We start from the raw sequence: 25,638 nt of genomic DNA on the forward strand, positions 1-25,638 counted from the left end.
TTTGATGTCTTATCATCTAAAAGAACAAATTTCTCTTTTGGAAAATGTACATCCATGTTCCAACGCAAGGAAATACGCACACACGCGAACACACACAGAATCACTCTCCCTTTAGAACCAAAGAAAGTCCTATTATTCTTATGATTTTATCATTTTGATTAACTGTATAATTGTTCGCCTCTATAAGAAAACTTAATGCTCTACTTGATTGAATATACTTATTTAAAATGCCTTTTAAAAAATTATAGAGTACCGGATCAGATAAGCCCTTTTGAAATAATCATTATTCAGCCGCTTGTAAAACCATCAGGAACTGTTTTACTACGTTTGTTCCTGCAAATGCAATCTAGACATCGGGTTTGGGTTCCCTATTCGAATGGAATAATCTAACATATTTCCCACGTTGCCAGAAGTGCTTCTACGTTTCCACTTCACAATATGATTTTTTTTTTGAGCATCTCACAGTATAAGTGTTATTCCCATATTGTTATTGTGGCCCCCCTCACCGGGCCAAAGAAACTCTCAAGATACGAATCGGGTATATAATCTACGAGCAATTATTGGTCACAATTCCGAAAGGTGATGTCTACTCTTCACATACCTGGGACAAAAAGCAATTTGATAGGAGCTCTGCCAGACAGTCTTGTAGTTCCACATCATTTGTTTGTATGCCATTAAACTCTCTCTCTCCCGGAAAAAAAAGGCTTGATATTCTGGTCAAGTGCATGAACAACTTTCTATTTGCTTTTCATTCTTCAGGACTTCAGGACAAAATTTTACAGATCATGGTTAAAACTATCAGCCGAGGCAGAAGGAACTCGAACAAAATTTCCAATAAATAATGGACTGCATTCCTCCCCCTTTTACATGCGAACCCAAAATGCTCATGAGTTCCTCTAGAATGCCAGGTAGGTATCAACATCTCTACAAGTGCAAAGATATCTCGGTATTACATATTCCAAAACTGACCTTGACAGTTGCTAGTGCGAAACTCATTCATCTTTTCTATGCAGATAAGTTAACCCAATATGAACAGCATTTTAGGTGAAGGCGGTTACAGACGGTATCTTCAAAACTGTAGATTCTCACATGTACATGGTGAGCTAAACTAAGCAGATCATGCTTCAGTCAGTTTTAGTCGAGGTACAACATTCATCGACTGGAGTTCCTGCAAAAGACGATTCGACATGTAATATTTTTCATCGAAGAAACTGCAAGGATATTTGACAGGATCAGATAAATTGTCCTACACTCTTTATGTAGACAAAGTGATAATCCCCACTCCAAATGGAATGCGTTCAGTTTTGCCTTCAAGATTTCTAAAAAGCATAAGATGTCCAAGCAAGGCAAAATCTTGCAGATCTTCAAACAAGAAAGGTTACAGAAAGAAAAACATCTTATGAATGTCAACAAAATCTATTCTCCACAATGCATTTCTTTAAACTAAAAGTTTAATCATTGGCTTATATGCAAGTTGGTCCTTGGAAGGGTTGATAAAAAGGAAGTCAGTAAAAGGAAAATTAGGACTACTAGTGGTTTACTCAAGTAGTAGATATAAACAAAATCAAGGATAAATTTTCCAAAAGTGAGTCTAAATCAGCCAAGACCCTAGCCAAGCTAAATTATGCAGGGCCCATAGGCTCACCTCCACAAGAACGCCCAGAAAAAGAAGGCCAAGAAATCATGGGCTAAAGGCCACATGCTTGGTTATTTTTAAGTCAAATCAGTTGAACAAGGTTTATTGTTAGTTCAATTTGAGTTGATTTAGTTTATTAACTCAGCCAATTTAAGTGAGGGTAGCAGGGTCTTTTTCCATTTAATACATGTAACTTGAATAGGAATTCCACACGTGAAAATTTTGAGTCATTTAACCACAAAAAAGTTGTCATTATACATAGGAATTTTAGTTGATTTATAGGCCCTTTAAAAAGGCAGGTTGGTGGTTATTTGTTTTAAAGTTCCTTAAAAAAGAGTATGGGGCTGGTAGTTAAGATTAGCAAAGATATATTATCTCAGAGTCGTTTATAATTCTTTTGATTTCTAAATTCAGTCCAAAGGGGACTCTTGTACTGCCGTACAGAACCTCTTGTTGTTGCCCACAATGTGGAAGAATAAAAGAAAGATTTATTTTTGGAGAAATTATTGCTGTCTGAAGCTATTTCTGTGAAGCACCTCTATGCAGGATCAAACCAAGGAGCTGGGCTCTATTACCATAGATCAGGACCTTTTTTGCTGCAGGATAGCAACCATTATTGGCCAAGAAAGCCTCCACATGGAGAGCTCACGCAGGCAGCAACCATTCTCAGGTCTACGAACTTTCTTCTTCCCCCTTAAATTTTTAGTTTTCATTTCCAGGTTTGAAAGTGGAAACCGAATCCTCCATTAGACCTGAAAGTGTAGACTTCAGGGCCTAAAACAGATCAACTTAAGGCCTCTAGAGGAAGACAACCTTTATATCCTCCTTCCACTCCCTAATATTTCAGGCCCATTTGAACCCTAGGAGCCCGTGGACCTTAGATTCCTAAATTCCCTCAACTAATGCCTATTTTTAGGAGTCTTCCATTGAGGCCGAAATTCAAATCAATCCTAACCCCAAAAGCCACACCTTAAAAAGAGCCCGTTAATCCCTACAAATAAGGGATACAGTGCTGTTTGAAAATAATCAGATTTAGTTGTCTTTAGAGGGATCCTAGTGTACTATGCTGCTTGGTCACACAATTAAGGGCTGCATTACCCTAGTGTACTATGCGTCTTGGTCACACAATCAAGGGCTGCATTACTTAACTTCCAACTTCGTGTGTATGTGCTTCCCTAGTTTCCCTCTTTACTTGGAACCCAATTCCCATGTGCATGAATGATAACTCTATGAAATAGAGTTAAGATTGGTAACTTTAGACTTGAGATGGCTTGATTTAGGAGTATTTTGTCTTTGTTTTAGTGATAGTATTCATTAAATGTTGTCTTATTTAGTCCTAAAATGTTGCATCTTGTTTAGTTCATTATTGTCACTCTTACATAAATTTCTCTTAAGATTTGTGGATGAATTTGATTGTTTTTCTTTCTCTTGAAAAATGTAGGTAAAGAGCCATAATAGGAGAAGAAGCTGTCCTCTAACTTTGTTGTGAAGTTGCTGCAGCAATACGGAGCAGAATATTCTTAGATCCAATTCAAGTGGAAATGACCAGAAGGGGCTAACTTAAGAGGACATTACTCTTGTAAATGCATGATTGTTCTCAGCCCTTGATCTGAGGAGGAATGTTATAATCCTAGGGCCAGTTGTTCTACCCTAATGATGAGTGCATATTATGGAAGAAAGAAGGAGAGGCAAAGGAGAAAAGGAATATAGCAACACACACGGCTGAGGAAAGAGAGACTCGGCTGAAGCAAGGAGAAGAAGAACCAGAGCTGGACTCATGCGGAAGCATTGAAGGCTGCTGGAGAAGTTGATTTGCTGGAGAAGAAGGCAGGAGCTCGTGTGGAAGCATTGAAGCTTTAGTTTTTTTTCATTCTTATAAACTTATCTTCTCATCTTCTAGCTTTATGTTAACTATAATTACTGCTGTGTTTTTAATATCTGTTATGGGCTAAACTTGTGTTGTGTTGGGATGATAGTAGTACCTAACCTGAATTTTGAGATGTACTTATCATGTATGCTTTAGTTTTACTACAATACAACTTGTTATCAATGAATTCAAAATGATATATATTGGTTAATTTCTGTTCTTGATGAATCTTTCATGAACGATTGTTATGATTGAGTTAGCTGGAAAGTTAATGCAGTCTAGATGTTTGTTGAATTGTGTGAGTTAGCATAACCTTTAATTAGTTGTGTTAATTAGTAGGTTGGGTAGGAATACCCAATTACCTCACATTACCATTGATTGGATTGGGTTTAAATTGCATTCATATTTCAATTCTTCATAGGAATATGCAGATGTTGATTTAGGATGCTAGCTTATGTGTATTGGAAAAATACCATAGTGCCATTCATTTCAAGTTCTTGATATATCTTGGGGTTGTAGTACTACTTTAGTATTTGCATTATAAAATTCAGGGGAAGGGAAACTTGATTCCTAACACACTTTTCACTCACTAAGTTCCTTCTATTGCTTAATCTTCATTTTAGTCCCTTAGTTTTATTACCTGTCATTTAGTTATTTAGTTAGTTAATCACAAATCAACCTTGTTAATCTCGTTTAAATCAATTTTACTTTTACATTGAAAGTTAAGGATAGAATTCTCCGTGGGATCGATACTCTACTTATCATTTATTACTTGATTGTGACACGTGCACTTGCGTAACATCTTGGTACACAAGCAACAATGAATTGCCGATAAGGTACAGAAAAAATGATTTTAAATGGACCCCTCTTCTTTTGGGCTGGGGCAAAAAGGGTTTCACAGAGATATGAGGTATGAGTATCTTTCGGGACTAAAATTTCCTGAAGCATGTGATATGTGATAGGGTTTTTGAACTTAGGATGTAGGGGTAATATGGGAAATGGGTGAATAAAATCTAAATGAGACAAACAATGTTAGTAAAAAGGGGTCTGATTGATAAATTGGGCAATTCAAGGGGTGGGATTGAAAATTTCCCCTTTTTTTAAAAGAAAATGATGTTTCCATGCTTAAAAAATGTTTTTGAACCATAAAATGGTGCATGCTGAACTTGTTCCAGAACTCTTTTCCAAAAGCAGAGGCAGAGGTAGAAGATGGAGTTGCAGGTGTTTGTTCTTCTTTGTTTAAGCCTTTGATAGAAATTTTCAGGATAAGATGTTTTATTTAGTGTGAGTTTTTTCATTTAGGAAAATTAAGTTATCAGTGAATCGATAAAACAAGGTTTTTGATGTTTCAATTATCTAGTTTTTGACAAAAATGAAGAAACTGGTCTGTTTCATTCATGCATTAAAACATCTATAAATACCCAAAAATCTGAAAATTCGATGAGCAAAGCAAGGGACCCCTTGAACCAATGAAACAACTGGATTATGCATGAAGGTAAGCAAATACACCAGATGAAGGAGACTTCACCTGGACTCACTCTTTTGGGAACTCATTTTGCTACAGTAGTCACACTTGTGAAACCAGAACTGAGAAACTAGAGAAGAAGACAAGAGAAGAGATAGAGAAGAGAACGGAGAGGAGGGAGAGTTGCGTAAGATGCAACAGCTCTCCCCAAGATTCGATGCTTATAAAGCGGCGACAAGAATCTGAGAATATTACAAAATATGGATATAAATCAACTCATTATATCGGACAATACAAAGTTACTTGGACTCTAAGCACAAGCGTAAATAGTAAAAAGTATTAAGTAAAAAAGGTGCGGAACTTAAAGTATACATGATCCTATGTACCCCCATAGTACACAAGGCCAAGTACCTTACGTAATACTTTTAACACTTCCCCTCAAGCTGGAGCATAGCAATCACCCATGTAGAGCTTTTACAAAAGGTTGGTGAACAAGTCACCAAGCTGCTTAGAGGATGAAACATATGGAGTGACAATCTTTTTCTTCAGGAAAGCATCTTTAATAAAATGACAATCAATCTCGACGTGCTTGGTGCATTCATGTCTTCATGAAGCACAAGGTTATTGGCTACATATATAGTATCCTTTGATGTGACTTTAGGGGGCAGGTCTTCCTTAATGTATTTTATTAATCCTTTAGCATTACTGTAAGCTTCCACTGCTTTGAGCCATAATAAGTAGTTTATATAACACTTAGTTTAATCAGGGGCGGAATTGAACTCAGACTTTTCATTGCAAAGAATAGGAGCAGCAACGGAATTGAAATAAACTCAATCTCAGAAGAGTCTCGAATTGTGGTGATCCAAACTTGAAGAAAATCAGGGGCAGAATTGAACTCAGACTTTTCATTGGAAAGAATAGGAGCAGAAAAGGAATTGGAATAAACTCAATCTCGACAGTATAAATATCTTGTAAACAGTAGCAAATAAACCCCCAAACAACTAAAATAAGTAGAAGGAATAGAAAACCTGGAATGGCGGCAAGCTGATTCCCAAAAGTAAAAATATCTGAAACAGGGGATCTGCCAGCCTTTGGAGAGAAAAAACATCAGAGAGCAAAATCTGACCAATGAAAGGGCATGAAAATCAGATTAGGTTCTTACTTTGAAATGTGTAATAGGCTCCTGGAATTACAGCATCGTTGGTGGGACTCCCAGAAATTCCATTGTGGGCAGAAGCAGGTACATAATCAGACTTGAAGATTTACTTCCACTAATGATAGTCTGATCCTTAGTCACAGAAACTAGGGAGCAGCAACTGCTGCAATAGGTAGAGGTTGAGGGAAAAAAATGAAGAAGACTCTCAAAATAGTAATTCTATATTTTGGAAACAGGATCTAGATCCGCAATTCTGGTACCATGTTACAATAGCCACACCTGTGAAACCCAGACTACGAGCCAGAGAAGAAGACAAGCCAAGAGATGGAGAAGAGAAGAAACTGAAGAGAATGAAGAGCAGGAAAAGTTGCACAACATGCAACAGCTCTTCCCAAGATCCTTTATTTATAGAGCTGGGAAAATAATTCCAGAATATTTCAAAATATGGAAATAAATCAATTCAGTATACTGGACAATCTAAAGTTGCTTGGACTGCATATGAGCAAATAGTAAAAGTAAATGTAAAGGTAGGGAACTTAAACTAAAGTGTACACGACCCTGTGTACCCCCATGATACACAAGGCCACGTACCCTAACGTAATACTTTAACATGTTTCACCCAGCCATTAAACAGAGTTCAGACAAGATCTCAGACAGATGTTGCATTTTCCCATGCTGAAACTCAATGGTGGGTTTTAGTGGACAGGATAGGCCCTGAAACTAGATGTCAAACTCTATTATCGGCCTTCTAAACGCAATGGTAACATAATACAAATTCAAACTCAAAATGGCACACTTTACCTTGGGACCTTATATTGATAATTCGTAGTGTAGGTAAGCTCTGCCTTGGCTATTCTAAACAATATATGGAACACATCATTAAAATAGAAGTGCAAAACTTCTTAATTAAGAGCTTTTTTGGTATTTATACTCAATTCTCACATTTTGATAATTTTCCATTTTCGTGTGCATTTGGTATCTATTTTGATACCTATTTTTGTCTAAAAGAATAGGAAAAAAAGAAAAAAGAAAACCCATATTCCATAACAGACTTTTGTCTATTACGAATTCTGGAAAGAATGAATTGTGGATCTTTTTGCGCTGAGACTTTAATATTTCATGTGCTACAAGAAGAGGCCATTATGGCAATAATACACTTTTTTGGGTAACATAACATTCAACTAGTTTTCTATCCCCAAACTCTGCCAATCTATTCTCACCCTCATTTCACGATCTCTCCCTTCTTTATTCCTTCTAACTGTCTTGGGTTCGAACTGCAACTCAAGCTCGTGACCAGCCCTCTCTGTTCCCTCTTCTATGGCCAAAACTACAACTCATCTCGTCTTCCCTCTTTGTTCTCTCTTCTATGAATAATATATAGATCAGAGCAGTGTAGTAGCCAGATTGAGTGGGATTTCCAAGTTGGCTAATCTGCATGTCTGTGACTTCAGCTTTCAACCCATCTCTTGTATTCTATTGCTGTCAACTAATTCCTTCTTTTGATTGTCTGCAACATGTAGTTTTCTTCATACTATAAACCCTAGATGGGGTTAGTTTAATAGATTCAGTATCATTTTTTTACTGTCACTTGCCTTGTCTGGTATTGCGGTTGTTCAGTTTATGTTCTTTAATACCGTCTTTGTTTTTTCCCCTTCCAGCCATTGTTGGTTTACTTAAGAAGGAGAATCATCCGAATCTAATCGACTCACTGGGAGAATCTACAAAGTTATATAGAAGGTTGTGTTTTGGTTGCATTTAATTTCACGTTCACTGGCATTATGGTTTAGTTTCTTGATTACGGAGGGACCATTTGTGACAACACTGGAAAGGAAAAGAATCCAAATGGGGTTGTAATGAAGGAATTGTAAAGACTAAAGATAATGGTGAATCTAAATCTTAGGTTTCTCCAGAATTGGAATTCAAGAAAGGGGCTCTGCTCATCTTATTGTGATCCAAATAAGCCCAGCAACCATGGGAAGTTGGATACAAAGGAGGGACAGTCAGCATGATTTGATGTGTTGTAAGGGTTGATATCTAGGATTGAAGCTTCTGTATTAGCTAAAGTGGTTAGAAGGTGCTCTAAAACTCCTCTGGGTGGAAGATGAGACATGGAATGCATATATATACATATATATACACACACCCTTTTATAATCAGCCTTGCAGTACAATGAAAATAAATTTAATAGATGAAGATGATCTATACATTGAATGTAAACAATATTATAACAGGTTTGGGTTTTCCTTCTTGTTTAACAGTTGGTGAGGCCATGGACCCCACCCCATGACCTCTAATATTCTGGAACCTCTTGAGCTCTGAAATTGACAAAAATATAAAAGCTGTTTTATTGTGTAGCCATACATACGGTAGTATAAGATCAAAACCTTCAACTCTGTCCTTCACTTATCGATTTTTCAGAGGAGAAATGAGAAGAAGAGGATAAAATGGACAGAAGCTGTTACTCACCTAAATCTATTTCTTGAGAATTTCAAGTGCCACTGATACAATATTTTTCAATGATTTGGGCGTAATGTTATTGTAGTAAACTAGAACCCAAGTTCTAATTCATAAATTCGATAGCATTCAAAGATGGGGTTGAAACCAATGAAACTGTTCAAATGGTGAACTACATTCCTCAATGGTTTTTAGCAGTAGAGATCGAAGATGAGCAAAAACTTCCTAGTCCCCACTGTTTTTATAATTAACTAAGACCTTTTTTAATCAACTTTAATTATCATTTTCTAACAAGTTTTCCATTGTGACATACCAAACTTATTTTTCATTTTATAATTTATTCTGGATAAAAAGTACCAAACCATTTTTCATTTTTGATAAAAAATGGATTCTTGAATTCATTTATTTTAAATAGGCAAAATGGAGAATGAGAGTTGATACCAAAAAGGCCCTAAAAAATTGAATTAAGAAAAAAAAAAAAAAAATCAAACTACAAACTGTTGAAGTATATACACTTGGGCTATTTACTGTTCATGACACTATTCACGTGAACAGTAAAAAATCTGTTTTTGCTGTTCACGGTACTGTTCACGTGAACAATATATGCTAGTGATGCTACTATAATTTCTATTTCTAATGTTGGAGTCTTGCTACATAAGTTTTGGGAGTTTTTAGAAAGCATAGTTTCTATTTTCAGAATTTTCTATTTTAGGAGCTAGGAAGTTACTAAAGTTGTAATTTTTTGTTTCCTTTTTCTAGAGGACAATTACTTGTCTCTCAAGTTGTATTAGATTCATTAGAAGCTATAAATAAAAGGGCTCTGTGATTCTAGACTCTTAAGAAAGAATCACAAGCTTCTTCTACTAGTTCTTCATCTCTCTTCTCTTCTTCTTCTTCTTCTTCTCTCTTTTCTTTGTTCAAGTTCAGCTGCTGTTTTGATTATTTAATGCTTGTTTTCTAACATGGCATCAGAGCAAGTTTAATCAACTTAGGGACCATTTTCTCTCTCTTGGCTGCCCAATTTTTTTTCTTCTTCTTTTTTTTCCTTTTTCTTATCTAGGGCAACCCCAACCTTCACTGTAGTAATTGTGCATGGCTGTCCTTCTTCTTTAACTTTTGAAGCACCAAGTATCTATGTATTAATACTACAAAAAGGCCCTCAGCTTTCTGGGGATATGTCTACCTATTTGATTCAACTGAGACTGCTACTACCCTTTTTTTTTGTGCAAATCTAAAATTCAATCTGCACTATACTGATGTCTTGGGATTCTTCTTGATTCTTGCAAGATATGCCCATAATTCGGATTGCAAGACCTAAGTATTGTTTTCCATTGTTTGTGCTATAAGTTTAGTTGCAAGTCGTATATTAGTACCCCTGTTTCATTGAATTTCTCTCTTCTGAAAAATTCTGCTGCTACCTTCTTGCTTTACTACTTCTTCCGTTGTTTATTTCAGAATCAAGTTTAGCCTTCTTTTTATCTAATACTTCTACAAAGACCTAGAGGACTATTTTTCATTCATATCGAGATCTGTTAGAGTTTTAAATCTAGCAGAAGTTTGCTGCTATGGTCCGAGATCTGATATTATCTGCTACTGTAGCAACTGTTATTGCACTTCTTCCGAGTGGATTGTTGCAACGACTACTGCAATTTTGAGATTCCAAGCTGGTTCAATATATATTTTTTCCTAATCTAATTTGCTCCTGCCTAAGGGTTAGTGGTGGTCCAAAATTTTTTTCCCCCCTTGGTGCACAAGACTTTGTCCTGTGAGACGATTTTCTGCTGCTTGATCAACTTTATTGATGAATAATACACTGCTCTGTGGCAGCTACTTTTCCTTCTTGGGTTTTTTTTGTGTTCATACTTTAAGATGCTTGTCACTGATCATCATTAATTGTCCACGTATAATGCTACACGTGAGGGGGAGAATGGTACCTTATTCTATATCTACTCAAGATGTGCTGATGGATATTATTTGTGAAGATCTTTGTCCTCAACTTATGGCATTATACAACAATATCATTACATGTCTTTACCTATATTGTCCTTTACCTAACTACTTGGTCCGTAGTAACCCATACTACCTTACCTACTTGGTCCGCAGAACCCCATACTGTCTTTTACCTTACCTATTTGGTCCGCAGTAACCCATACTGTCTTTTATCTTATCTATTTGGTCCACAGTAACTCATACTATCTTTTACTTTACCTACTTGGTCCGCAGTAACCCATACTGTCTTTTACCTTACCTACTTGTTCTGCAGTAACCCATACTATCTTTTACCTTATCTATTTGGTCCATAGTAACCCATACTACCTTACCTACTTGGTCCACAGTAACCTATACTGTCTTTTACCTACCTACTTGGTCCACAGTAATCAATATTGTCTTTTACCTACCTATACTTTGCCTACTACTTGCCTTATTATGAAGCATTTATATGGACATTGGAGTTGCAATTTTGAAGATTTAGCGTGATATTTCTCCCTACTACCGGCATTACGTGGATAATGCTTTTTGCCTACCTACTACTTGCGTTTTTGTGAAGCATTTATATGGACTTTGGAGTTACAATTTTGAAGATCTAGTGTGGATATTTCTCCCTACTACCGGCATTATATGGATAGTGTCTTTGATCCTACTATACTTATGGACTTGTTCGTCTTCAACATCGTCGATTGTTCTTAATATTGAATGGTTCTATTGACACGAAGATTTAAAGTTTTTTTTTTAAGTTTGTTTTGATTATCTCTTGGGTGAAGTTTTCTCAGTGTTTATCGACATCTGCCATTGCTACACGATTCAAGATTGTTGCTACTTTTCAAGTTTATTCTTATTGTGCAAGCTGAAGTTTTCTTTGGGTACACTCCAGCTTGAGGGGGAGTGTTGAAGTATATACACTTGGGCTATTTACTGTTCACGACACCATTCACGTGAACAGAAAAAAATCTGTTTTTACCGTTCACAGTACTGTTCACGTGTACAGTAAAATCTGTGTTATTGTTCACGTGAACAGTATATGCTAGTGATGCTACTCTACTTTCTATTTCTAATGTTGGAGTCTTGCTACATAAGTTTTGGGAGTTTTTAGAAAGCATAGTTTCTATTTTGGTAGTAGTTTCTATTTTCAGAATTTTCTATTTTAGGAGCTAGGAAGTTACTAAAGTTGTAATTTTTTGTTTCCTTTTTCTAGAGGACAATTACTTGTCTCTCAAGTTGTATTAGATTCATTAGAAGCTATAAATAAAAGGGCTCTGTGATTCTAGACTCTTAAGCAAGAATCACAAGCCTCTTCTACTAGTTCTTCATCTCTCTTCTCTTCTTCTTCTTCTTCTCTCTTTTCTTTGTTCAAGTTCAGCTGCTGTTTTGATTATTTAATGCTTGTTTTCTAACAAACCATTTAATGGGGTGGGCAACATAGGCATAATCATTAATGGTATGTTAAAAATTGTCAGAAACTAAGGACAGATTAGAAGTGCAACAAGTCCTATGATCCTACTATCCTAGTATCTAGAACTGAAGTAATGGGCCAGAGGACAGCCATGTTTTGAGAAGAGTTTCTTATGGAACAATGTTTTTGACAAGAAATGCAGCTCCTCTCGTCTTGAATATTCTACCAATAGTTTTCCTACCTTAAATCTTCAATGTCCAGCAACCCGTATGACATTTCCAAGCAAAACAGTGAAAGCAAAGTTTGGATAGTGTAATACCCCGCATCAAGATTATTATTTTGTTAATCCACAATTGCAAATAGGGCCTACAGGCTACGAACCAAACTCAGAATTATAGACCCAAGTTTAAATTAATGGATCATTAATTGTTTCTATAAGAAAGGAGGAGTTGGACCCTAGGTCCCTTCAGCTTAAAAACTGGTTTGAAAGTGGACCTTGAATAAGAAGGCGCTTAGTTGGGTCAATTAGGGGTTAAAGGTACTGTTTTGGTTCAAGGCTAATTAACTTGAGACGAGACTGGTTTGATGAGGTCTGGTTCAACTTGGTTGGTTCAACTCAAGGTTGAACCAGACTATTTCTGCCTTGGGTCAATAACTCTGGATCCATACGGGCTCATTTGATGGCAAAAATGAGAGAGGCATGATTAAAGGCAGAGGAGGAAGAATTGTAGGGATGCTGAAGAAAAGGAATGTGCTGGGATTAAAGGGTTCTGAAGGTAATTTTAGACTGGAAATATGAGAGTAACCTCCACCTCCAGGCTGAAAACCTAAGGATTGATCATTGATGCATCAAAGAAGGATCTTTCACAAGTTTTGAGTTCAGCTCTGAGGTAAGGGCAGAATCTAATAGAGGTTTTAGTTGCCAATATTATCAATAATTCAAAGATGGAGTAAGGTTTGCAAAATTGAAAGAGGTTGAACATATGTATACTGAATTTGGGGTTTCCTAACAAAAATATAAAGAATTCCTGATCAAGTAAATTTGTACCCAAAATTGATGTTTAGATCTCACATTAGAAGGCCCTAGGGGTTGGTTTGAACCTATATTCGATATATATGAACATGGCGGTGAAATTCCAGCGGTTTCTTCATGAAAACCCCCCAAAAAACAAGCTGAGATGAGTGCAGCAGAGCCATGAGTGGCGTGCCGCATGTTGCTGCCGCTCATGCTCTGCCTAGAGCTTCAACCCAGGTAAGTGATTAGCTGCTTGGTGACTTGTTGTCCTTAGTTTCAAGGCCTCAAAAGCCCCATTCATGAGCAGTATGAAGGTATAGAAAGGTCGTAAAAGGGCTTTTTAATATGGCTTAAGAAGAATAATATGTTCGGGCTTTTAAGTCATCATGTTACTTAGATTTATAAGGAACATGAACTGCTGAGAAGCACATTCTATGGCAGGGCAAAGCTAAGGTGATTGAACAGGGCTGTCTTAAAGAGGTTAATCAAGTGAGGTGGGCAAGAATGCTACAACCGGTAAGTGAATCCTAATCCCAACTTAACATGTGATTTTGTAGAAAGGAAATTCAAATATGATGGATGATTGCATACTCACATGGTAAGTGCAATGTTAGACAAGTAAGAATGTTTAAGAATTGGAATGATATGGCATAGTCATGTTTAAGAAATGAAATGATAAGGACACGTACATGAACTGCAATGGCATGGTTGTGCTTATGAAATAGGAATGACATGCTTTATGCACATGATATGATTTTGTTTATGACATGAAAATGACATGTCGTAATTATGTTATGATAACGAGGAAACTTAGTATGTCCATGTAAATTAGGTTTGAGCCACATGCTTGATTAGGGAAACCACTATGAGAAGCAAAGTGGCACCCTATAAGAAAATGTAAAAAAGGTGAAAGGATGCCCAAGTTTATCTTGAGATTCAATACACGTTTCATGTGCTACTCCTGATAAGCTAAGAAAGCAGGGGAGTGGACTAGATGCTGTAGGATAAGAATGAATACCTAAAACAGAAATGACATGGTTGTCTTTGGAACAGATTGAAATGACATGATTGTGTAAAATGAAATAAAAATGCATGATTATGTTTATGGAATAGACAACATAGTTTTGTCTATGAAAAAGAAGCAACATGATTTTGTTTACCAAATTGAAATTACATGATGATGTTATGAAATGGAAATGAGATGTTGATGTTTATGTGAGATATGATCTCACCCACATACTTGACTAGGGATACTCTACATGCATATTGGAAGGCTTTACAATAGATTACAAGGGAAATGTAAGTCCAAAACTACACACTTTTAGTAGTTGAGAAAGACAAAAATGAACCATCCCATTTTCAAAAATGAGCTGGGAGGGTTTCCTATCCCATTTTCAGAATACATGTCTCAGTTCAGATATTTTTCTAGTCTGATATAGTGAAAAAATGTTAGTATTAAAAGAAATGAAAATAAAAAGGTGGTAGTTGAGAAAGACAAAAATGAACAATTGACCAAACAAGAACGACAACTGAACTTGCAATCCATCTAAAGATTACTCACATGTATTAGAAAGTTCTTAAATCAACTTTATGTTATTCAAAAACTCAGTGCAGGTGAAAGTTGCCTCACGAGTACATGCCTAACGTGGTAGCAATAATTTGAAACTACACTATTCATCAAATACAATAAATACACTATTTACAATTTAGTGGATGTTGGAGATACGCATGAGTAACCATTCTCTATATGTGTCTAAAAAAATTGTGATTAGTTACATATAGACGGCTTAGTTAGAACTGTAAAAACCAACCTGGAATAAGAGTTTGCAAGCGTATGGCAGTTTCATGGTGGAAATGTTATCCCCATTTTTGCAAGAGGAACAGATGCCAGTTTTCAGCTTATGGTTGTAATAACCCAGCAACCCACAAACCCTGCAAACCTGTGAACAAAAGTTGGAGGATGGGGAAGTTATGCAATAAGAAAATGTAACACCATATACTTGAATATTTCCATCCAATAACTTCCAATAACATGAGTTACACGTGATGTTAACCCAGGTAGGTGCTACAGTATATTTGATGTGATCAATCATTACAATTCTGGTTAAAAAATGCAAAAAAAATCCCCGATTAAGGGGCACAGGTCCTTAATAATCTCATACGAAATAGCGTTTCATGATTTTACAGAACATCTTAGTAATGCTTCTTTTGTGGTTAACATCCTCACTTCTTTGTTGAATGAATTTTTTCTGTGTTTTTATGGAGAGTTTTACTTATTAAGGTGGTACCTAGCAGCTAGGCAGCATTTTATTATGCATTTTAAACCATTTTCCTTTGCCTTTATAAAAGCAGAACAAAGGAGGGATGCAGCAAAAACAACATTCAGATATAGATCCATCTTTATACATTCTGTTGACACAAAGGGAAACAAGCAGAGTTTTTGGAAACAGAAAATTTTAATTTTTGGAAAGGTTTTTTATGCTTGTGTGGGGTGTGAAGATGCCTGCTGATACATGGGTGCATTATGGTAACTGCATTTCAAAACGTAAATAGCACATCTACAGCCACTCAGCTAATACTCACTAAAGAGGCTGAACAGGACAACAGGAGTCATAAGCAGGTCGGAGTGTCGAATACTAGGATAAACCTTAACAGTTGCTGGAGTGGGCTGAAGGTGGATAGTATCTCCACTGGCTTAACTACTTGGTTCCTTCTGTCACAAATCCAAAGCTAATCACCTTTCACTTATTGCACTTTGGATCTGTACAGTATACACAACATTCAGAGCTGTTGTTCGGAGGAGGTTATGATCCATCATCCCTTCATAAAAACCCACATTTAAGGGGGAAAAAAAGTCTTAGGTGAAGAAAACCTCACCATGTTAAATATTTTTATCCCCTTGCCAACCCTGCTTCCCCCATCCCCCCCACCCCCAACAGCCCACCACCACCAAAAATAAAGAAAAATATAATTTACTTTTAATTCTCAAGGCCTTATCCAGGCAAAAACTAATGGTTATCAAGTACTTCTCCCAAGGAAGGGATGCTCCATTCAACGATGGCCATTTATTTTTTTAGGCTCATTGTTTTACATCCTAACTTGGCATGGGAAAGGTGTCTCTTTTGTAGGTGGGCTTTGGTGCAACAGTAAAAAGGTTGCATTAGTCTGATAACAAGGTCATGGGTAAACAGCCTCTTGACGAAGTGAGGCAAGGCTGTACAGACTATGACCATCCCAAAACCCCTGGCTTACACACTGCCTATGCCCTTTCTGGAAACAATTTAGGATAAAAGGACCAACCTACTCTTCCAAAACCACATGCTGCACTAAAAATGCATAACCTTCCCAAAGAAGTCATCATCACATGAAGCAAGTGATACTGAAAAGGAGATTCCAAGAATGATAAGAAGGTAAGAGTTACCCAATGATTAAAAATAAATGCCCAAAACCACCTTGATCTTTAGGCTGAGTACTACAGTCTAATTAAAACCCTCTTTTGAGCACTAGACAGTTAATATATACAGATTGAAAGGTCTGTGCATAACAAAAAGTAATGATTATGCTAATTTGAATATCAAGCAAGAAAGTTATGACCATTGTATTGACACAAGGCTCAACCAGTTAATGGTCGAGGACACCAACAGATTGACTAAAACAACACAATCTTCAAGTTATGATCAACTAATTGACCCAGCTGATTTAAGCTCCTAGTATCAACCAAGCATAATCACCCAATTCAGTGGATATTGTTTGACTGTTTTAATTAACTTGTATCCAAAAGCTTGAAGATCAATTCATGTATTCATATAAAATGAGTTTATCCTTTATTGGTGACCTCATCCTTTTTTAATAAACCCATAGCTTTTATAATATAAATAAAGTATGTCCTGGTTTTCCAGAAAAATAGAGCACAAGAGGGAGAAGGTTTTTTTGGTGCAACAGGAGAGCAGATTAAGAAGATAAAATGAGGTATTTAAGGCCAATTGATAGACGTAGCACAACTTACTTAAGATTAGACTGTTTAGTAGCTTATAAATATGCTGGTAAAAACAGAACGTTAGTTAAGCTGCTATTGATACAATAATACCATAGCATTCTGAGTAGGTTCTGCTTTAATACCTGAACTTCAAAAGGATCGCTAGAAAGCATTAAGCGTTCAAATATTAACATACTAGCACCATAAGCAATCAAACAATCACGTTCCATTTCTCCAAGCCGTAGTCCTGAAATAATAATTAAAAAATAAAACAAATAAGTACTTATTTAAGTCAATGAGTAAAAACTGAAATAATGTATCTAAGCACGTGTACCTCCATCACGGCTTCTCCCTTCAGTAGGTTGTCTGGTTAACATAACACGTGGTCCTCTAGCACGGGCATGCATCTTATCTAGAACCTAATTCCAAAGTAAATGAGAAAAATGATGAAACCTTATACCATTAGGGGAGCGTGAAAAACATGGTGCAGTCGCAGATTCAAAAATCTTATTTGGCATTGTTATGGGCTCACTCGGATGCTAAACAACCCAAATAGTAAAGGGAATAGCAATTCTCCAGTTAAATAGAAGTTAAGGTTACAATAAGTGAGGATATAAATGGAAACATAAGATGAATGAGGATCATAATTACCATTGTTGAAGTATATACACTTGGGCTATTTACTGTTCACGACACTATTCATGTGAACAGTAAAAAATATGTTTTTACTGTTCACGGTACTGTTCACGTGAACAGTAAAATCTATTTTTTCTGTTCACGTGAACAGTAACTTTGTTTGTACTGTTTACGTGAACAATATTATGCTATTGATGTTATTCTACTTTCTATTTCTAATCTGGAGTTTTGCTACATAAGTTTTGGGAGTTTTTAGAAAGCACAGTTTCTATTTTGGTGGTAGTTTCTATTTTCAGAACTTTCTATTTTAAGAGCTAGGAAGTTGCTAAAGTTGTAAATTTTTGTTTCCTTTTTCTAGAGGACAATTACTTGTCTCTCAAGTTGTATTAGATTCATTAGAAGCTATAAATAAAAGGGCTCTGTGATTCTAGACTCTTAAGCAAGAATCATGAGCCTCTTCTACTAGTTCTTCATCTCTCTTCTCTTCTTCTTCTTCTCTCTTTTCCTTGTTCAAGTTCAGCTGTTGTTTTGATTATTAAATGCTTGTTTTCTAACATGGCATCAGAGCAAGTTTAATAAACCTAGGGACTGTTTTCTCTCTCTTGGCTGCCCAGTTTTTTTTCCTTTTTCTTATCTAGGGTAGCCCCAACCTTCGCTGCAGTAATTGTGAATGGTCGTCCTTCTTTGACTTTTGAAGCACCAAGTATCTATGTATTAATACTACAAAGAGGCCCCAAGCTTTCTGGGGATATGTCTACCCAATTGATTCAACTGAGGCTGCTACTACCCTTTTTTTTGTGCAAATCTGAAGTTCAATTTGCACTATACTGATGTCTTGGAATTCCTCTTGATTCTTGCAAAGATATGCCCATAATTCGGATTGCAAGACCTAAGTATTGTCTTCCATTGTTTGTGCTATAAGTTTAGTTGCAAGTCGTATACTAGTACCTCTGTTTCATTGAATTTCTCTCTTCTGAAGAATTCTGCTGCTACCTTCTTGCTTTACTACTTCTTCCGTTGTTTATTTTAGAATCAAGTTTAGCCTTCTTTTTATCTAATACTTCTACAAAGACCTAAAGAACTACTTTTCCTTCATATCAAGATCTGTTAGAGTTTCACATCTAGCAGAAGTTTGTTGCTATGGTCCAAGATCTGATATTATCTGTTTACGCAACTACTGTAAATGCACTTCTTCTGAGTGGATTGCTGTAGCGACTACTGCAATTTTGAGATTCCAAGCTGGTTCAGTAATTTTCACCTGATCTAATTTGCTCCTGACTAAAGGTTAGCGGTTGTCCAGAATTTTTTTCCCCCCTTGGTGCACAAGACTTTGTCCTGTGAGACGATTTTCTTCTGCTTGATCAGATTTATTGGTGAATAATACACTGTTCTGTGGCTGCTACTTTTCCTTTTTGGGTTTCTTTTGTGCTCATACTTTAAGATCTCATACTTTAAGATGCTTGTCACTGGTCATCATTAATTGTCCACGTGTAATGCTACACGTGAGGCGGAGAATGGTACCTTATTCTATATCTACTCAAGATGTGCTGATGGATATCATTTGTGAAGATCTTTGCCCTCAACTTATGGCATTCTACAACAATATCATTACCTATAGTTACCCATATTGCCCTTTTACCTTACCTACTTGGTTCCGCAGTAACCCATACTGTCTTTTACCTTACCTACTTGGTTCGTAGTAACCTATACTGTCTTTTACCTTACCTACTTGGTCCATGATAACCCATCTTGTCTTTTACCTTACCTACTTGGTCCGTAGTAACCCATACTTGTCTTTTACCTTACCTACTTGGTCCATGATAACCCATACTGTCTTTTACCTTACCTACTTGGTCCGCAGTAACCCATACTGTCTTTTACCTTACCTACTTGGTTCGCAAAAACCTATATTGTCTTTTACTTTACCTACTTGGTTCACAGTAACTCGTACTGTCCTTTACCTACCTACTTGGTCCGTAGTATCCCATACTACCTTACCAACTTGGTCCACAATAATCAATATTGTCTTTTACCTACCCATACTCTACCTGTTACTTGCCTTCTTGTGAAGCATTTATATGGACATTGGAGTTGCAATTTTGAAGATTTAGCGTGGATATTTCTCCCTACTACCGGCATTACGTGGATAATGTTTTTTGCCTACCTACTACTTGCGTTCTTGTGAAGCATTTATATGGACTTTGGAGTTACAATTTTGAAGATCTAGTGTGGATATTTCTCCCTACTACCGGCATTATATGGATAGTGTCTTTGATCCTGCTATACTTATGGACTTTGTTCGTCTTCAACATCGTCGATTGTTCTCAATATTGGATGGTTCTATTGACATGAAGAATTAAAGTTTTTTTTTAAGTTGGTGTTGATTATCTCCTGGGTGAAGTTTTCTCAGTGTTTATCGATAGTCTGCCATTGCTACACGATTCAAGATTGGTGCTACTTTTCAAGTTTATTCTTATTGTGCAAGCTGAAGTTTTCTTTGTGTACACTACAGCTTGAGGGGGAGTGTTGAAGTATATACACTTGGGCTATTTACTGTTCACGACACTATTCACGTGAACAGTAAAAAATATGTTTTTACTGTTCACGGTACTGTTCACGTGAACAGTAAAATCTGTTTTTTCTGTTCACGTGAACAGTAACTTTGTTTGTACTGTTTACGTGAACAATATTATGCTATTGATGTTATTCTACTTTCTATTGCTAATCTGGAGTTTTGCTACATAAGTTTTGGGAGGTTTTAGAAAGCACAGTTTCTATTTTGGTGGTAGTTTCTATTTTAAGAGCTAGGAAGTTGTAATTTTTTGTTTCCTTTTTCTAGAGGACAATTACTTGTTTCTCAAGTTGTATTAGATTCATTAGAAGCTATAAATAAAAGGGCTCTGTGATTCTAGACTCTTAAGCAAGAATCATGAGTCTCTTCTACTAGTTCTTCATCTCTCTTCTCTTCTTCTTCTTCTCTCTTCTCTTCTTCTTCTTCTCTCTTTTCTTTGTTCAAGTTCAGCTGTTGTTTTGATTATTTAATGCTTGTTTTCTAACAACCATAATGCCAAAGGAGAGGATAAAAAAGTAATTCATCCTAAAGATATTTAATGTGAACCAGAGTCAGGTCAAATTAGGGCCTAGGGTATTAGCCGCACTCCTTACAACCCTCTAGTACAGCCAGGGGTATTGTAGTTTATTGTGTCTAGTATGTTTGTAGGACCCAATATCTACTTTTATGCTTGAATTTGAGTCCTTATTTTTCAACTTATTGAAGAGTCCTTGTTAGATTGGGATTCCTAAGTAGCAACGGATCCCCTCGTTCCAGTCTAGTCCATACAAGGATTCCATAACTACTTTTATTTTTCAATTAAAATCCTTTTAGAGTAAAATATGATAGCATGTAGAAGTATGAGTCCATAATTCAAGTAGGAGTCCTAGTTCAAGTTATTTTCTGAAGTTGAGGCTTGTTGTGAGTTCCTTTTAAATGGCTATAAATAAGCCTCTCTAGGTTGTAACAGATCAGATTATGTATATAAATAAAATATTATAATTAAAAAGCAAAGAGCTTGGAGTATTGGGTTCCCTTGGGGGGAACTTGCGGCTGCTTTTGCTTGAAGATTCTGCAGAATTTGTGGAGTTTGAATCCCCTAAGCCTTCTCCAAGTTAAGTACTAAAGCCCAACCCAACCTCTCCCCTCTTCGTCCTCCCATCAGCACCCTTTCCCATTCCCCTCAGCCCCAGTTTCTTTAGTTGCATCCACAGTTGTCAAGGCGTCTTGACCTTTTTTTGGGTCAAGAGAACCTAGTGTCGCCTAGGTGCCTTGCTTGATGTTGCCTTGGTTTTCATTGTCCTCCATCGCCTTGTCTCGCCGCGTCGCCTTGACAATAATGGTTGCAGCCCCCTCCCCATCGCAGATCACCTTGCCCTTTTCCGACCCTCTGACAACCCCCCTAACCCCTTCTTTGACCCTAGTTCCCTTCCCAACTCTAGGTTATCAATCCCAGCCCCCTCTTCTTTCTTTCCTTCTTCCTTGCATCAGTTTCTGGAAATTCTCCAATTCTTGAAACTGAATTTTCCGTAACCTAAGAACCTAGGATTCCCTTAACTGATACGCACCCCTATTAAGAAATAGACTCCCCTCCCCCAAACCTACCTCCAGTTCCCAATTCAGTCCCTCGCTTCCCTATAAACCCTAGAAATCCCTACTCTTCATCTTCTTCATTAGAAACCCTAAAACCCTATTCAAATTCCTAAGTCTTGTCAACCATTCATTCAAACCCTAAGCCCTTCTAGGATCAACTTCCCTCAACCCTAAGAGACACTCGACCCTAATCCTAACCCTAGATTGAACCCTACAAACACTAGAATCTTAATTCTAAAAATAAAACTACATCAAAGGATTAGACTTGGAATTCAAAACCCTCACTTCCAAACCCAAGCCAAACCTAACCTATCCCATTCCCAACCGTAGAACCCTCTTTCCAGGCCAACTCCCTCAACTATAGTCTGTAGCATATTAAAAACCTTAGAAGACTACTAATTCACCTGAAGAGGATCCTGAGTGTGGACCTGGACGTAGGGCTTGCATTAAACAATTAAGCCCCAGATCCTGGTTCACATCAACATTATTTTGTAAAAGGGAAGGGAATCTTCTACCTCCAGCCAAAGCAGGATTGGGAAAATGACAATGCTTCAAAAGACAAGACACTAAGCTTCCAAGAGAAGGTTACAAAATCAGTAGACAATGATTGAACACCGGCATTAACTTAAAAATATTCCCAGGTGGTTCTTACGATTTCGTCAGTGATGCAAAACTTGGTTCTTATGGTAGGAGGGTTTATAGAAGGTGAAACCCACGTATCAAGACCAATAGAGGGAATAATCTGAAAATATTAGGTCAAATACATTGCGTACAAAGGAGATAAGTCAGTCGCACATGGCTGCAACTATCGCCAAGAACAGGTTAAAGGTAATGATAACATAAAATGGAAGAAAGGAATTAGGATAGCAGGAACAAAGAAGAAAGGAAACGGAAGGAAAGGATGTTGGAATGAAGAAAACTCATGTTATAGAAGGTTCTTCATCCTACAACAACATTAACTCAATATTTCATATTCCATCTACTATAGATTTTGTTGGTCACCTTCAAATAAACATGATACCGGCAAATACTGAGATATGACAAAAACTCAGTCTTTCATATTCGATCTACAACAAATCGTTTTTTTATTTCCATAAAAGTAAAAGATTACCAATAGAAAATGGAAACTAAATCTACGAAATATTATAAAATAGGAAATTTAAGGAAATTATGTAACTATATCCATGAAAGTAAGAAAGATTAAGACGCTATTTGAACATTAAAAGTCAACAGAACCCAATTCATCCCCACCTGAACTCCCAATCAGGTTCAGTCTGGTCCAAAAAACGATATTGCATCATTCAATGTCAGTTAAAGAAAGGATATTAACACAAATCATGCAAAGTTAGGAGAAGAATCTACTTGTTGTAAAGAAACAGATTAGAGGAGATCTGGACTACTTGGTTGATTTGGGTGGATTTAGTTTTCTAAATTGTTCTTTCCTTATTGAGGGTAGATTGCTAGGATATTTTTAGATCTCAATTTTACTTGTAAGATTCCCACAATGGGAAGATTTGATTTGTTCTATATTTGATAAGTTTTAATATAAATAGAGCTCATGTTGTGTCCTTCACAAGTCCATATTTCTTTAACTCTTCCAACATGGTATCAGAGCCAACCCTGATCCATCACTGAGTACCATCCTATTTCTCAATCACAAGGCACACAAGAAGGAAAAAAAATCATCAAAACTTTTACTTCTCCTTCTTCTTCATCCAAGAACCATGATTGCAACTTTCCACCACCTCTCTGACCATCGAACCCACCTCCTTGTTTTTCCCCTATTGCTTGCAACCTGCAACTCACCCTGCAACTTCTGCCAGCAGCCTGCAACCACTCTTCTCCTTCCTTGTTACTCCATTGAACTCAGTCCAACCTTCCATCGCAACCTTGTTTTTGGTGAATCAACCACTTTCCAACACCATCTTCTTCTTTTGCAACATCATCTTCCACCTCGTACCTTTATCTTTCTTTTACATAGGATGCATGGGGCTGGTTAGGTTTTTTGGTTTTGATGGGTTCTAGTTCTAGTTTGGGTAGGTTTTTGGTTGGGTTGCCTTTGTCCGAAACCACCATGTTCGTGGTAAGTTGGATCCTCATGGGTTATGGTGCATTTTCTTCGATTATCATCTTGCATAAAAGGTATAAGTGTTATCATCCTAATTCTCGTCGTTTATTTGTCTTTATAGATGTTATGTTCCAAGAACGAGTTTTTCTCTTTTCGTCAAAACCTTTTCAGAGGGAGATTCTTAGTGAAGAGGTTCCGGTCTTAGTTCGTCCTTTCGATATTAGCCAATAGATTTTTGCAGATGATCCGCCTCTGGAAAATGGAGTGACTAGACAACAACAGCTGGTGGACGATGTGCAGGGGAAGCCTATATCTTTGAAGACCTATCAAAGAAAGCAGCAAGTGACCCCTTATGAACGAAGCTAGTTGGAAGCTTCGGTTCCTAGTCCAGCAGAATCTATTCCTCTAGGTGAGTCTATCTTTGACCCCTTCTCTTGATCCTACTTTGGACTTACCAGTTGCATAGAGAAAGCAACCACGAATTTGCACCAAAAATCCTATTTTCAATTGTGTTTCATATCAGTCCTTATCCCTAGAGTTTCAAAGTTTTATTTTCTCTCTGTCCCCTACTTCTATTCCTAACACTTGGCAATAGGCATTATTTCACTCAAGCAGGAAGAAAGCTATAGATGAGGAAATGCGAGCTCTAGAGAAGAACAAAACGGAATGGTGCAAATTAGTGTTTATGATGAAGCCCAAAGCATATGGAACTGTTGAGAGGTACAAAGCAAGACTAGTGGCCAAAGGCTTCACTCAAATTTATGGCATTGACTACCAATAGACATCTGCCCTTGTTGCCAAGACGAACTTAGTTCGGACTATTCTTTCATGTGTAGTGTTGCTACGCAATCCTGTACGTCTCCTCAACCGAATGAACATGCAAGAATGAGCTCGACCGGGGTGGTCGAGTTTCACCTCCGACGATCTAGTTAGGAAATTCTCCAATTAAGGAAGACAAGAAAGCAATGAACAATAAAGTATTGAGTAGTGATAGCTCAAATCAGTGTATCTTTCTTTCGTATTCTCTTACCCTTTTATAGGTTTTCTCTGCACGAGTTTAACTGGGACTCAAACATTGTCTTGATCATAATGCCAGTCTTAATGATTGAGTCTTACTCAAATATGAGTAGTTGAATTCCACTTGAACACCGTTTCTTCGGCTACAAGTCTTCTTGGGATTCATCTTATCATTCTATCGACCTTATCTTGGTTGGTTCGACTTGGTCCATACTGTTCAGTCAAACCGAACTGGTTCGGGTTCAACCAAACTGGTTCAGACTTGTTTATTTCTCCTTTATCATGTAGTGAATAAAGAGTGAAGTCCACAACAGTTAGATGTGAAGAATGTTTTTCAGCATGGAGAACTCCAGGAAGAGTACATGGATATGCCACTAGGGTATTCTACTACCGAGACTCATGGGAAAGCATGCTAGTTGAGAGAGCATTATATGGGCTGAAGCAATTTTTGAAAGCGTAGTTTGGAAGGCTCCATAAGGTCATGATCTCTAATGGCTATAAGCAGAGTAATGCAGACAACACTTTGTTCAACAAAAGAGATGGTTTCCACAGTACTATACTTCTAGTGTGGATGATATTGTGATCACAGGCAGCAACAAGGGTGGGATTTCAGCATTGAAGTCTTTTTTGGGGATTGAGTTTGAGATCAAAGATATAGAAAAGCTCATGTATTTCCTAGGACTGGAGTTGGCATATTCCACAAGTGGTGTGTCTATCTTTCGAAGGAAGGACAAACTAGATCTTCTCAAATAAACTAAGATGCTAGGATGTAAGCCTACTGAGACTCCTCTTGAGCCTAACCTACACTTGAAG

The 25,638-nt window shown here is 37.1% G+C and overlaps 1 protein-coding gene across 2 annotated transcripts in view; it reads right to left on the reverse strand.

Moving 5' to 3' along the window:
* Positions 1 to 25,638, reverse strand: part of NRPC2 (nuclear RNA polymerase C2) — a 131,231-nt gene continuing 105,593 nt past the window's right edge. For both annotated transcript variants that reach the window (XM_089153749.1, XM_089153750.1), the window contains 4 exons: positions 17,295 to 17,379; positions 17,104 to 17,207; positions 14,796 to 14,924; positions 1 to 1,168 (listed from right to left, as the gene is read on the reverse strand). In XM_089153749.1, the coding sequence (XP_089009875.1) occupies positions 1,118 to 1,168; positions 14,796 to 14,924; positions 17,104 to 17,207; positions 17,295 to 17,379 (369 nt within the window). In that variant the 3' untranslated portion in view covers positions 1 to 1,117. The remainder of the gene's footprint in view (positions 1,169 to 14,795; positions 14,925 to 17,103; positions 17,208 to 17,294; positions 17,380 to 25,638) is intronic.

The sequence above is a fragment of the Hakea prostrata genome, chromosome 4, assembly GCF_041222555.1.
Source record: "Hakea prostrata isolate BN-2017 chromosome 4, UWA_Hpros_2, whole genome shotgun sequence".
NCBI classification, from domain to species: Eukaryota; Viridiplantae; Streptophyta; class Magnoliopsida; order Proteales; family Proteaceae; genus Hakea; species Hakea prostrata.